Consider the following 13,609-nt stretch of genomic DNA (forward strand, 5'->3'; position numbering starts at 1 on the left):
TAACTCTGTCTAACACAGTTAGCAATCAAACTAACTCTGTCTAACACAGCAATCAAATTAACTCTGTCTAATACAGTTAGCAATCAAACTAACCCTGTCTAACACAGTTAGCAATCAAACTAAAACACTGTCTAACACAGTTAGCAATCAAACTAAAACACTGTCTAGCACAGTTAGCAATCAAACTAACTCTGTCTAACACAGTTAGCAATCAACCTAACCCTGTCTAATACAGTTAGCAATCAAACTAACCCTGTCTAACACAGTTAGCAATCAAACTAAAACACTGTCTAACACAGTTAGCAATCAAACTAACTCTGTCTAACACTGTGTGCTAACGTTGTGTATGTGTGTGCGTGTGTGTGTGTGTGCGTGCGTGCGTGCGTGCGACCTCTCCTTAGGGAATCGGCGACGAGGAGTCTGTCAAAGGCATCCTAACGTCCCCGGACAACCGGATCCTTGTCAAGCGTATGCTGATCAAATGTGCCGACATCTCCAATCCGTGCCGACCGCTGGAGCTGTGTATAGAATGGGCCGGACGCATCTCAGAGGAATACTTTGCACAGGTACAGGACAGTGGTGAGAGGAGACATGGGGAGAGACACATGATGCTGCTGTGTGGAACACTAATAGATACAGTAGAACAGAGCACCTTCGGGGATTCAGCAGTTGGCTGATGTGGAATGTCAAACACACAGCATACTGGAGCAGCAGTTAGCTGATGTGGAATGGGAAACACACAGCATACTGGAGCAGCAGTTGGCTGATGTGGAATGTCAAACACACAGCATACTGGAGCAGCAGTTAGCTGATGTGGAATGTGAAACACACAGCATACTGGAGCAGCAGTTAGCTGATGTGGAATGTCAAACACACAGCATACTGGAGCAGCAGTTAGCTGATGTGGAATGTCAAACACACAGCATACTGGAGCAGCAGTTAGCTGATGTGGAATGTCAAACACACAGCATACTGGAGCAGCAGTTAGCTGATGTGGAATGTGAAACACACAGCATACTGGAGCAGCAGTTAGCTGATGTGGAATGTGAAACACACAGCATACTGGAGCAGCAGTTAGCTGATGTGGAATGTGAAACACACAGCATACTGGAGCAGCAGTTAGCTGATGTGGAATGTGAAACACACAGCATACTGGAGCAGCAGTTAGCTGATGTGGAATGTGAAACACACAGCATACTGGAGCAGCAGTTAGCTGATGTGGAATGTGAAACACACAGCATACTGGAGCAGCAGTTAGCTGATGTGGAATGTCAAACACACAGCATACTGGAGCAGCAGTTAGCTGATGTGGAATGTCAAACACACAGCATACTGGAGCAGCAGTTGGCTGATGTGGAATGTCAAACACACAGCATACTGGAGCAGCATTCATTGATTGTTTTGATTAGATGTACTGTACCAGTCAGGAAATATTGGTAGACACTCAGTAAAGACACTGTGTGTGTGTGTGTGTGTGTGTGTGTGTGTGTGTGTGTGTGTGTGTGTGTGTGTGTGTGTGTGTGTGTGTGTGTGTGTGTGTGTGTGTGTGTGTGTGTGTGTGTGTGTGTTTCAGACTGACGAGGAGAAGAGGCAGAGTCTACCGGTGGTCATGCCTGTGTTTGACAGGAACACCTGCAGCATTCCTAAGTCCCAGATCTCCTTCATAGACTACTTCATCACAGACATGTTTGACGCCTGGGATGGTAAGGACTTACGTTAGCTACCTGATCTAAGGCTTCAGCTCAGCGGGCTAACAGTGTTTCGATGCTTGGGATGGTAATAACTGTTAACCCTATCTGCTCTATATAACAGAGGACTTGATGACTTGTTCCCTGAATCTAATGTCTCAGCTTCACCTCAGCAGCTTCCTGAATCTAATGTCTCAGCTTCACCTCAGCAGCTCCCTGAATCTAATGTCTAAGCTTCACCTCAGCAGCTCCCTGAATCTAATGTCTCAGCTTCACCTCAGCAGCTCCCTGAATCTAATGTCTCAGCTTCACCTCAGCAGCTTCCTGAATCTAATGTCTCAGCTTCACCTCAGCAGCTTCCTGAATCTAATGTCTCAGCTTCACCTCAGCAGCTTCCTGAATCTAATGTCTCAGCTTCACCTCAGCAGCTCCCTGAATCTAATGTCTCAGCTTCACCTCAGCAGCTTCCTGAATCTAATGTCTCAGCTTCACCTCAGCAGCTCCCTGAATCTAATGTCTCAGCTTCACCTCAGCAGCTCCCTGAATCTAATGTCTCAGCTTCACCTCAGCAGCTTCCTGAATCTAATGTCTCAGCTTCACCTCAGCAGCTTCCTGAATCTAATGTCTAAGCTTCACCTCAGCAGCTCCCTGAATCTAATGTCTAAGCTTCACCTCAGCAGCTTCCTGAATCTAATGTCTAAGCTTCACCTCAGCAGCTCCCTGAATCTAATGTCTCAGCTTCACCTCAGCAGCTCCCTGAATCTAATGTCTCAGCTTCACCTCAGCAGCTCCCTGAATCTAATGTCTCAGCTTCACCTCAGCAGCTCCCTGAATCTAATGTCTCAGCTTCACCTCAGCAGCTTCCTGAATCTAATGTCTCAGCTTCACCTCAGCAGCTTCCTGAATCTAATGTCTCAGCTTCACCTCAGCAGCTCCCTGAATCTAATGTCTCAGCTTCACCTCAGCAGCTTCCTGAATCTAATGTCTCAGCTTCACCTCAGCAGCTTCCTAAATCTAATGTCTCAGCTTCACCTCAGCAGCTTCCTGAATCTAATGTCTAAGCTTCACCTCAGCAGCTCCCTGAATCTAATGTCTCAGCTTCACCTCAGCAGCTTCCTGAATCTAATGTCTCAGCTTCACCTCAGCAGCTTCCTGAATCTAATGTCTAAGCTTCACCTCAGCAGCTTCCTGAATCTAATGTCTCAGCTTCACCTCAGCAGCTTCCTGAATCTAATGTCTCAGCTTCACCTCAGCAGCTTCCTGAATCTAATGTCTCAGCTTCACCTCAGCAGCTTCCTGAATCTAATGTCTCAGCTTCACCTCAGCAGCTCCCTGAATCTAATGTCTAAGCTTCACCTCAGCAGCTTCCTGAATCTAATGTCTCAGCTTCACCTCAGCAGCTTCCTGAATCTAATGTCTCAGCTTCACCTCAGCAGCTAACACAGTCAGTGTTTTGGGGCAAAGACGCTCGCATCACGAGCAACCTTCCCTAAGACCTTAAGGCTGGCTAGACTAATGTACCAATCTAAAAAATGTTATCTGACGTGGGTAAGTGACTGTCAGTGACAGACATAACAAGAGGAAAACTTCTGATTCACAACCACATTAAGAAGTGTCACCATGTGTATTCTTCTGTTCTAACTCTCAACAGGAAGTTGAGACCCTGACTGAGTTCAAAAAAAAAAATGTACAAATAATAATGTTTTTGGAAATTGGTCCACGGGCCTACAGAACCGTCAGCCGCCAGTTTTCCATCTATTGTCTAAACAGTATAGCTACGTAGTCTACAGTATAGCTACATAGTCTATAGTACAGCTACGTAGTCTACAGTATAGCTACGTAGTCTACAGTACAGCTACGTAGTCTACAGTATAGCTACGTAGTCTACAGTACAGCTACGTAGTCTACAGTATAGCTACGTAGTCTACAGTATAGCTACGTAGTCTACAGTACAGCTACGTAGTCTACAGTATAGCTATGTAGTCTACAGTACAGCTATGTAGTCTACAGTACAGCTACGTAGTCTACAGTATAGCTACGTAGTCTACAGTACAGCTACGTAGTCTACAGTACAGCTATGTAGTCTACACTACAGCTACATAGTCTACAGTACAGCTACATAGTCTACAGTACAGCTACATAGTCTACAGTATAGCTACATAGTCTACAGTACAGCTACATAGTCTACAGTACAGCTACATAGTCTACAGTATAACTACATAGTCTACAGTATAGCTAAGTAGTCTACAGTATAGCTACATAGTCTACAATATAACTACATGGTCTACAGTACAGCTACATAGTCTACAGTATAGCTACATAGTCTACAGTATAGCTACATAGTCTACAGTATAGCTACATAGTCTACCGTATAGCTACATAGTCTACAGTATAGCTACATAGTCTACAGTATAGCTACATAGTCTACAGTATAGCTACATAGTCTACCGTATAGCTACATAGTCTACAGTATAGCTACATAGTCTACAGTACAGCTACGTAGTCTACAGTATAGCTACGTAGTCTACAGTACAGCTACGTAGTCTACAGTACAGCTACATAGTCTACAATATAACTACATGGTCTACAGTACAGCTACATAGTCTACAGTATAGCTACATAGTCTACAGTATAGCTAAGTAGTCTACAGTACAGCTACATAGTCTACAATATAACTACATAGTCTACAGTATAGCTAAGTAGTCTACATTATAGCTACATAGTCTACAGTATAGCTACGTAGTCTACCGTATAGCTACATAGTCTACAGTATAGCTACATAGTCTACAGTACAGCTACGTAGTCTACAGTACAGCTACGTAGTCTACAGTATAGCTACGTAGTCTACAGTATAGCTACGTAGTCTACAGTACAGCTACGTAGTCTACAGTATAGCTATGTAGTCTACAGTACAGCTATGTAGTCTACAGTACAGCTACGTAGTCTACAGTATAGCTACATAGTCTACAGTATAGCTAAGTAGTCTACAGTACAGCTACATAGTCTACAATATAACTACATAGTCTACAGTATAGCTAAGTAGTCTACATTATAGCTACATAGTCTACAGTATAGCTACGTAGTCTACCGTATAGCTACATAGTCTACAGTATAGCTACATAGTCTACAGTACAGCTACGTAGTCTACAGTACAGCTACGTAGTCTACAGTATAGCTACGTAGTCTACAGTATAGCTACGTAGTCTACAGTACAGCTACGTAGTCTACAGTATAGCTATGTAGTCTACAGTACAGCTATGTAGTCTACAGTACAGCTACGTAGTCTACAGTATAGCTACGTAGTCTACAGTACAGCTACGTAGTCTACACTACAGCTACGTAGTCTACACTACAGCTACATAGTCTACAGTATAGCTACATAGTCTACAGTATAGCTACATAGTCTACAGTACAGCTAGATAGTCTACAGTACAGCTACATAGTCTACAGTATAGCTACATGGTCTACAGTATAACTACATAGTATACAGTATAGCTACATAGTCTACAGTATAGCTACATAGTCTCCTGTTTTGTCCACAATAGGCCCAAACATCTGTTGGCCTATAGGCTATCACAATCTTTCTGGATCATTATTTAATGCTGAATAACTTTACTCTTCAAGCCGTTCTTTGCTAGATAGCTTCATGTGCTACCCTGTATGTTGTGACCTTTTACATATTGGTCATTTAGCAGACTGCTGTTCTCCAGAGCGACTTAGTCGGTACATCTGTACGGTACTGACTGTACCGACGGTACTGACTGTACTGACATTCAACAAAAAGGGTCAGATGAAAATTAGGGGAAAGAAAAAATAAATCTATTGAAGCTCCCTCTGAGGAGATCTGTGGTGCTCTCCATCCTGATTGCTTCAGGAAAGTCTGGTAAGAGGGAGAGTACTGACTGTACTGACGGTACTGACGGTACTGACTGTACTGACTGTACTGACGGTACTGATGGTACTGACTGTACTGACGGTACTGACGGTACTGACTGTACTGACGGTACTGACGGTACTGACTGTACTGACGGTACTGATGGTACTGACTGTACTGACGGTACTGACTGTACTGACTGTACTGACGGTACTGACTGTACTGACTGTACTGACGGTACTGACGGTACTGACGGTACTGACTGTAATGACGGTACTGACTGTACTGATGGTACTGACTGTACTGATGGTACTGATGGTATTGACTGTACTGACGGTACTGACTGTACTGCCTGTACTGACGGTACTGACGGTACTGACTGTACTGATGGTACTGACTGTACTGATGGTACCGACTGTACTGATGGTATTGACTGTACTGATGGTACTGACTGTACTGATGGTACTGATGGTACTGATGGTATTGACTGTACTGATGGTACTGACTGTACTGACGGTACTGATGGTACTGACTGTACTGATGGTACCGACTGTACTGATGGTATTGACTGTACTGATGGTATTGACTGTACTGATGGTACTGACTGTACTGGTGGTACTGACGGTACTGACTGTACTGACGGTACTGATGGTACTGATGGTATTGACTGTACTGATGGTACTGATGGTACTGATGGTACTGACTGTACTGACGGTACTGATGGTACTGACTGTACTGATGGTACCGACTGTACTGATGGTACTGACTGTACTGATGGTACTGATGGTACTGATGGTACTGACTGTACTGATGGTACTGACTGTACTGATGGTACTGATGGTACTGATGGTACTGACTGTACTGACGGTACTGATGGTACTGATGGTATTGACTGTACTGATGGTACTGATGGTACTGACTGTACTGATGGTACTGATGGTACTGACTGTACTGATGGTACTGACTGTACTGATGGTACTGACTGTACTGATGGTACTGATGGTACTGATGGTACTGACTGTACTGATGGTACTGACTGTACTGATGGTACTGATGGTACTGACTGTACTGATGGTACTGATGGTACTGACTGTACTGATGGTACTGACTGTACTGATGGTACTGACTGTACTGATGGTACTGACTGTACTGATGGTACTGATGGTACTGACTGTACTGATGGTACTGACTGTACTGATGGTACTGACTGTACTGATGGTACTGATGGTACTGATGGTATTGACTGTACTGATGGTACTGACTGTACTGATGGTACCGACTGTACTGATGGTACCGATGGTACTGATGGTACTGATGGTACTGACTGTACTGATGGTACTGACTGTACTGATGGTACTGATGGTACTGATGGTATTGACTGTACTGATGGTACTGATGGTACTGATGGTACTGATGGTATTGACTGTACTGATGGTACTGACTGTACTGACGGTACTGACTGTACTGATGGTACTGACTGTACTGACGGTACTGATGGTACTGATGGTACTGATGGTATTGACTGTACTGATGGTACTGATGGTACTGATGGTACTGACTGTACTGATGGTACTGATGGTATTGACTGTACTGATGGTACTGACTGTACTGATGGTATTGACTGTACTGATGGTACTGATGGTACTGATGGTACTGATGGTACTGACTGTACTGATGGTACTGACTGTACTGATGGTACTGACTGTACTGATGGTACTGATGGTACTGACTGTACTGACTGTACTGATGGTACTGACTGTACTGATGGTACTGATGGTACTGATGGTATTGACTGTACTGATGGTACTGACTGTACTGATGGTACCGACTGTACTGATGGTACCGATGGTACTGATGGTACTGATGGTACTGACTGTACTGATGGTACTGACTGTACTGATGGTACTGATGGTATTGACTGTACTGATGGTACTGATGGTACTGATGGTACTGATGGTATTGACTGTACTGATGGTACTGACTGTACTGACGGTACTGACTGTACTGATGGTACTGACTGTACTGACGGTACTGATGGTACTGATGGTACTGATGGTATTGACTGTACTGATGGTACTGATGGTACTGATGGTACTGACTGTACTGATGGTACTGATGGTATTGACTGTACTGATGGTACTGACTGTACTGATGGTATTGACTGTACTGATGGTACTGATGGTACTGATGGTACTGATGGTACTGACTGTACTGATGGTACTGACTGTACTGATGGTACTGACTGTACTGATGGTACTGATGGTACTGACTGTACTGACTGTACTGATGGTACTGACTGTACTGATGGTACTGATGGTACTGATGGTATTGACTGTACTGATGGTACTGACTGTACTGATGGTACCGACTGTACTGATGGTACCGATGGTACTGATGGTACTGATGGTACTGACTGTACTGATGGTACTGACTGTACTGATGGTACTGATGGTACTGATGGTATTGACTGTACTGATGGTACTGATGGTACTGATGGTATTGACTGTACTGATGGTACTGACTGTACTGACGGTACTGACTGTACTGATGGTACTGACTGTACTGACGGTACTGATGGTACTGATGGTACTGATGGTATTGACTGTACTGATGGTACTGATGGTACTGATGGTACTGACTGTACTGATGGTACTGATGGTACTGATGGTATTGACTGTACTGATGGTACTGACTGTACTGATGGTATTGACTGTACTGATGGTACTGATGGTACTGATGGTATTGACTGTACTGATGGTACTGACTGTACTGACGGTACTGATGGTACTGATGGTATTGACTGTACTGATGGTACTGATGGTACTAATGGTATTGACTGTACTGATGGTACTGATGGTACTGATGGTACTGACTGTACTGATGGTACTGATGGTATTGACTGTACTGATGGTATTGACTGTACTGATGGTACTGACTGTACTGACGGTACTGATGGTACTGATGGTACTGACTGTACTGATGGTACTGATGGTACTGATGGTATTGACTGTACTGATGGTATTGACTGTACTGATGGTACTGACTGTACTGATGGTACTGATGGTACTGATGGTATTGACTGTACTGATGGTATTGACTGTACTGATGGTACTGACTGTACTGACGGTGCTGATGGTACTGATGGTACTGACTGTACTGATGGTACTGATGGTACTGACTGTACTGACGGTACTGATGGTACTGACTGTACTGACGGTACTGATGGTACTGATGGTACTGATGGTGCTGATGGTACTGATGGTACTGACGGTACTGATGGTGCTGATGGTACTGATGGTACTGACTGTACTGACGGTACTGATGGTACTGATGGTACTGACTGTACATCCTCATTTGAATCCGTCCTAAATCAATCATTCAATGATCTTTTGTCCCCAGCGTTCGCAGACCTTCCCAACCTCATGCAGCACCTGGACAACAACTTCAAGTATTGGAAAGGCCTGGACGAGCGGAAGCTGCACAGCCTGCGTCCTCCCCCAGAGTAGGAGCACCCTGACTGGGGTCGACGCCAGGCCCTGGGCCCCTCCTTGGTTCCTGTCCGTCCAGGGCTACCAAGCCTTCACTCTTCTGCTTCTGTAACACGCCATCAAGCGTCCACATGTCCGTCCAACAGAGACAACACATACTGACAGACGGACGGACGGACGTGCTGCAGCAACACCAGGCTCTTGCTTCATACATAAACCTCGCTAGCTGAGGATGGATGATGGACAGACACACGGCGCCTCAGAGTCCTTATAAACAACCAGTGCCTGGTGGGCTTGTCTGTATGCTCCTACTGCTGCCAGTGAGGCTGTGTGAGGGACTGTTCTTCTCCCAGCCAACCTAGTGATGGATGTACCATCCCCCTAGTACTCACACACACACACGGGTTCCCCCTGCCTCTCTCTCTGTCTCTCTGTCAGTCAGAGGCTGAGGATGTTACTGTCTCTCTGCAGACTGACTGCTGGTTCACTGTTGGTAGAGCTACGGAGAAACAAACAAACAAACTGAACATTGAGATGTCAGGTGGTTTCAAGTCTCTGGCACCTCCAATGAAAAACTGTTTGGAGGATCAGCTGATGGGACAGGTCACAATACACAGTTTTTCCTTCCAAATGGCACCCTATTCCCTATATAGTGCACTACTTTTAGGATAAAAGAGTCTATGGGACTCTGGTCATAAGAAGTGCACTTTATATAGAGAATAGGGTTCCATTTGGGATGGCCCACAATGTCAAATCCACATCAGACTGTACTACCCAGTGTATGGTGGGCATTCGACCGGATAAATCCCTATATCGCCCCCCAGTGGCCACCAGGTTGAACTACACTCCACCTCCACTGGCTGCCACCATCACCCTTCACTTTGTCTTCTATCTGTATTTCCTTTGTTTCTTTGTCCTTCAGAAGCACCTCGTCCACTAGAGGACCTGTAGCGACGGGATGGGACACGAGGCCGTCCTAAACACACTAAAATTGTGTTCCATATAACACCCTATTCCCTTTATAGTGCACTACTTTTGACCAGAATCCTAGTCAAGAGTAGTGCACTATTGCCGTATAGGTCCTGGTCAAATGTAGTGCACTATAAAGGGAATAGGGTGCCATTTTTGGACGCATCCAGAGACATACGGTTGTGTGGGGTGGGGGTGTGATCACGGGTGTTCAGTGGGTGGAGCTAATTAACTGTCCTCAGGCCCCTGGTGAAAGACACAAACATTCAGACATCTTGGTCATAGCTAGGTCATTATTACAGACAATTTGGTATTTTTATTTTGTTTTAAATGTTCCATATTTTCTTTACAACAAAAAAATAATGTGTAACATCAATTAATGAATTAACGGATGAAGATGATGATGAAGAAATTAGAACAAAAATAAGAAAAGATGAAAGAAAGAAAAGCCAAAGCTGAATAACATAATATTATATAACTCTCTGAGTCTTGTCGATGATGAGGAGGAGGAGGATTATTATCCATAAGAAAACATTAACGTTATAAACATTTATTTTTATTTTAGTACAGTATCAGTTTGAATGGACATCTTTGTATTGCACTGTAAAACAACAGTTAAATTGTGTATAATGTCTCAGTGATTTAGTCCATGGATGGGAATCGGGACATTAACTTGTGGGAATAAGCTGTTGTTGTTGTTGTCTCATCACCTCTGCCAGTGTGTGTGTGTGTCACATTTCAGTTGAATACATTCAGTTGGACAACTGACTAGGTATCCCCCTTTCCATCGGCGATCTCACCTGTCTGTGGATTTAACAAACGCTGTTGACCGACAAAAAGGAACTCACGTCATCCCGCTACAGCAGAAATCTGAGAACAAGAAAAACTATGTTTTGGACTAGAAATTTTTCTCACAGAAATGTTTGTATCAGGTTTATCCTACTGAAACAGACTGCCTTATTTTATACAATATTTCTACAGTACATCGTCCCAGCTACAGTACATCGTCCCAGCTACAGTACATCGTCCCAGCTACAGTACATCGTCCCAGCTACAGTACATCGTCCCAGCTACAGTACATCGTCCTAGCTACAGTACATTGTCCCAGCTACTGTACATCTTCCCAGCTACAGTACATCGTCCCAACTACAGTACATCGTCCCAGCTACTGTACATCATCCCAGCTACAGTACATCGTCCCAGCTACAGTACATCGTCCTAGCTACAGTACATCGTCCCAGCTACAGTACATCGTCCCAGCTACAGTACATCGTCCCAGCTACAGTACATCGTCCCAGCTACAGTACATCGTCCCAGCTACAGTACACCGTAGAACTACAGTTCATCGTACAGCTACAGTACATCGTCCCAGCAATAGTACATCGTATAGCTACAGTACATCGTAGCGCTACAGTACATCGTCCCAGCTACAGTACATCGTCCCAGCTACTGTACATCGTCCCAGCTACAGTACATCGTCCCAGCTACAGTACATCGTCCCAGCTACAGTACATCGTCCCAGCTACAGTACATCGTCCCATCTACAGTACATCGTCCCAGCTACAGTACATCGTCCCAGCTACAGTACATCGTCCCAGCTACAGTACATCGTCCCAGCTACAGTACATCGTCCCAGCTACAGTACATCGTCCCAGCTACAGTACATCGTCCTAGCTACAGTACATCGTAGAGCTACAGTTCATCGTACAGCTACAGTACATCGTCCCAGCTACAGTACATCGTCCCATCTACAGTACATCGTCCCAGCTACAGTACATCGTCCCAGCTACAGTACATCGTCCCAGCTACAGTACATCGTCCCAGCTACAGTACATCGTCCCAGCTACAGTACATCGTCCCAGCTACAGTACATCGTCCCAGCTACTGTACATCGTCCCAGCTACAGTACATCCCACTGTGCAATGGCTAAGGACATATGGATGTTTTTTAATAACATAGTCAGAAAACAAATATATGTTCAAGTAAATGTCAATATTTTTATAGACTATGAATTTTACACTGGAGTGACAGGAATAACAGAACAACTTATTAACTATCTGGGTACCTGCTGTGAAATGTTTTGTTGGGTTGGTAGAGAAACATTTCAGTCCTGTAAACAGAGAAACTCTGTCTGTGTCCGAAATTGCACTCTATTCCCTATATGGTGCATCTCTGGTTAAAGGTAGTGCACTATATAGGGAATAGGGTGCCAGCCCTGGTCTAAAGTAGTGCACTATATAGGGAATAGGGTGCCAGCCCTGGTCTAAAGTAGTGCACTACATAGGGAATAGGGTGCCATTTGGTACGCACTCTATATGATTATAATGATCAATTAAGGATGTGGATCACAGAATTGTCTATCACTGTCTTTTCCCCCTCTGTCTCCTAGAAACCAGCTTGCTTTGACTTGATGTTGACCAACGTCGTCCTATTATTGGCCATTTGTTCAAGATCCTTGTAACACGCAGACAAGGAGTCACTTTACCCAGGGTGCTCTGCCCAAGGGTGCTTTCAGATGAGGATACTAATATATGTTAAACAATGTTGCTTATTAAGATGATGTCCTATTTAAACATAAATATATAAATACCATAACACATAAGCCAACGTCGGTTGATGATGATGTGTTTTATTATTATTGACCGATGAGTAACTTAATAACTCTTTCAGGCTGAATTAAACACTTAATCAGGGAATTGGTTTGTTCCTTATGATTCACTACTACTTCTGGTCTGAAGGCACCGAAGAAAAGAAAAAAAAAAGGAAACAAATTAGAAATGATTCAATGGAGAATAAAATAATGACAATGACTTCTGTTGCACCATGTTTTCAGTAACGAGACAATTTACTGGTCAGGACTTCTGTTGCACCATGTGTTCAGTAACGAGACAATTTACTGGTCAGGACTCACAATCTCTATCTCTCTCCTCCTCTTTCTCTCTCTCTGTCTCTCTCTCTCTCACTCTCCCCCTCTCTTTCAACACACACACACTGAAATACATATCATGTGGCTGAACGGTCACACTTGTGATGCCTTGGAGATGAAGACAGCCTGCTGTTACTGCTGGAGTATACAGTACACAGTGTGTCAGTTTCTATAGTTGATATCATTTATATTGTCATGTATGTCTACTCTATTGTATGCTAACTCTCACTACCAACCCAACCCAGTTCTCTCTTCTGAGTTTAGTCCAGCCTTTCAGCCTGGCCTCAGACTAGACGTAACATAGTTAACACAAATGAGTATGATATGTTATATTTGGTATGGCTACTTAAAACAGAAGGTTACTTAAGACAAAAGGAAGGAAATTGGTCTGGGAGGATGGGGTGGTGTATAACGCGAACATCTAGTAACTCACCGGTTACGTGTTTGAATCAAATCACGGACAACTTGAGCATTTTAGCTAATTAGCAACTTTACAACTACTTACTACTTGTCAGCTACTTAGCATGTTAGCTAACCCTTCCGCTAACCATAAACGCTAACCCATAAACGCTAATTCTAGCGGTCCAAACTAATGCACAGTACACTGTGGCCTGCACCAGATATCACTTTGTTTTCTATTCTCTTTTTAATTACTACTCCTTTA

General features: G+C 43.9%; 1 protein-coding gene across 1 annotated transcript in view; it reads left to right on the plus strand.

Moving 5' to 3' along the window:
- Positions 1–12,797, plus strand: part of LOC120039289 (high affinity cAMP-specific and IBMX-insensitive 3',5'-cyclic phosphodiesterase 8A-like) — a 33,927-nt gene extending 21,130 nt beyond the window's left edge. The window contains exons 7-9 of the mRNA XM_038984731.1: positions 402–566; positions 1,574–1,703; positions 8,962–12,797. Of these exons, the coding sequence (XP_038840659.1) occupies positions 402–566; positions 1,574–1,703; positions 8,962–9,068 (402 nt within the window). The 3' untranslated portion in view covers positions 9,069–12,797. The remainder of the gene's footprint in view (positions 1–401; positions 567–1,573; positions 1,704–8,961) is intronic.
- The last annotated feature ends 812 nt before the right edge of the window (positions 12,798–13,609 follow it).

This window comes from Salvelinus namaycush, unplaced genomic scaffold, assembly GCF_016432855.1.
Source record: "Salvelinus namaycush isolate Seneca unplaced genomic scaffold, SaNama_1.0 Scaffold262, whole genome shotgun sequence".
Classification (NCBI taxonomy): Eukaryota; Metazoa; Chordata; class Actinopteri; order Salmoniformes; family Salmonidae; genus Salvelinus; species Salvelinus namaycush.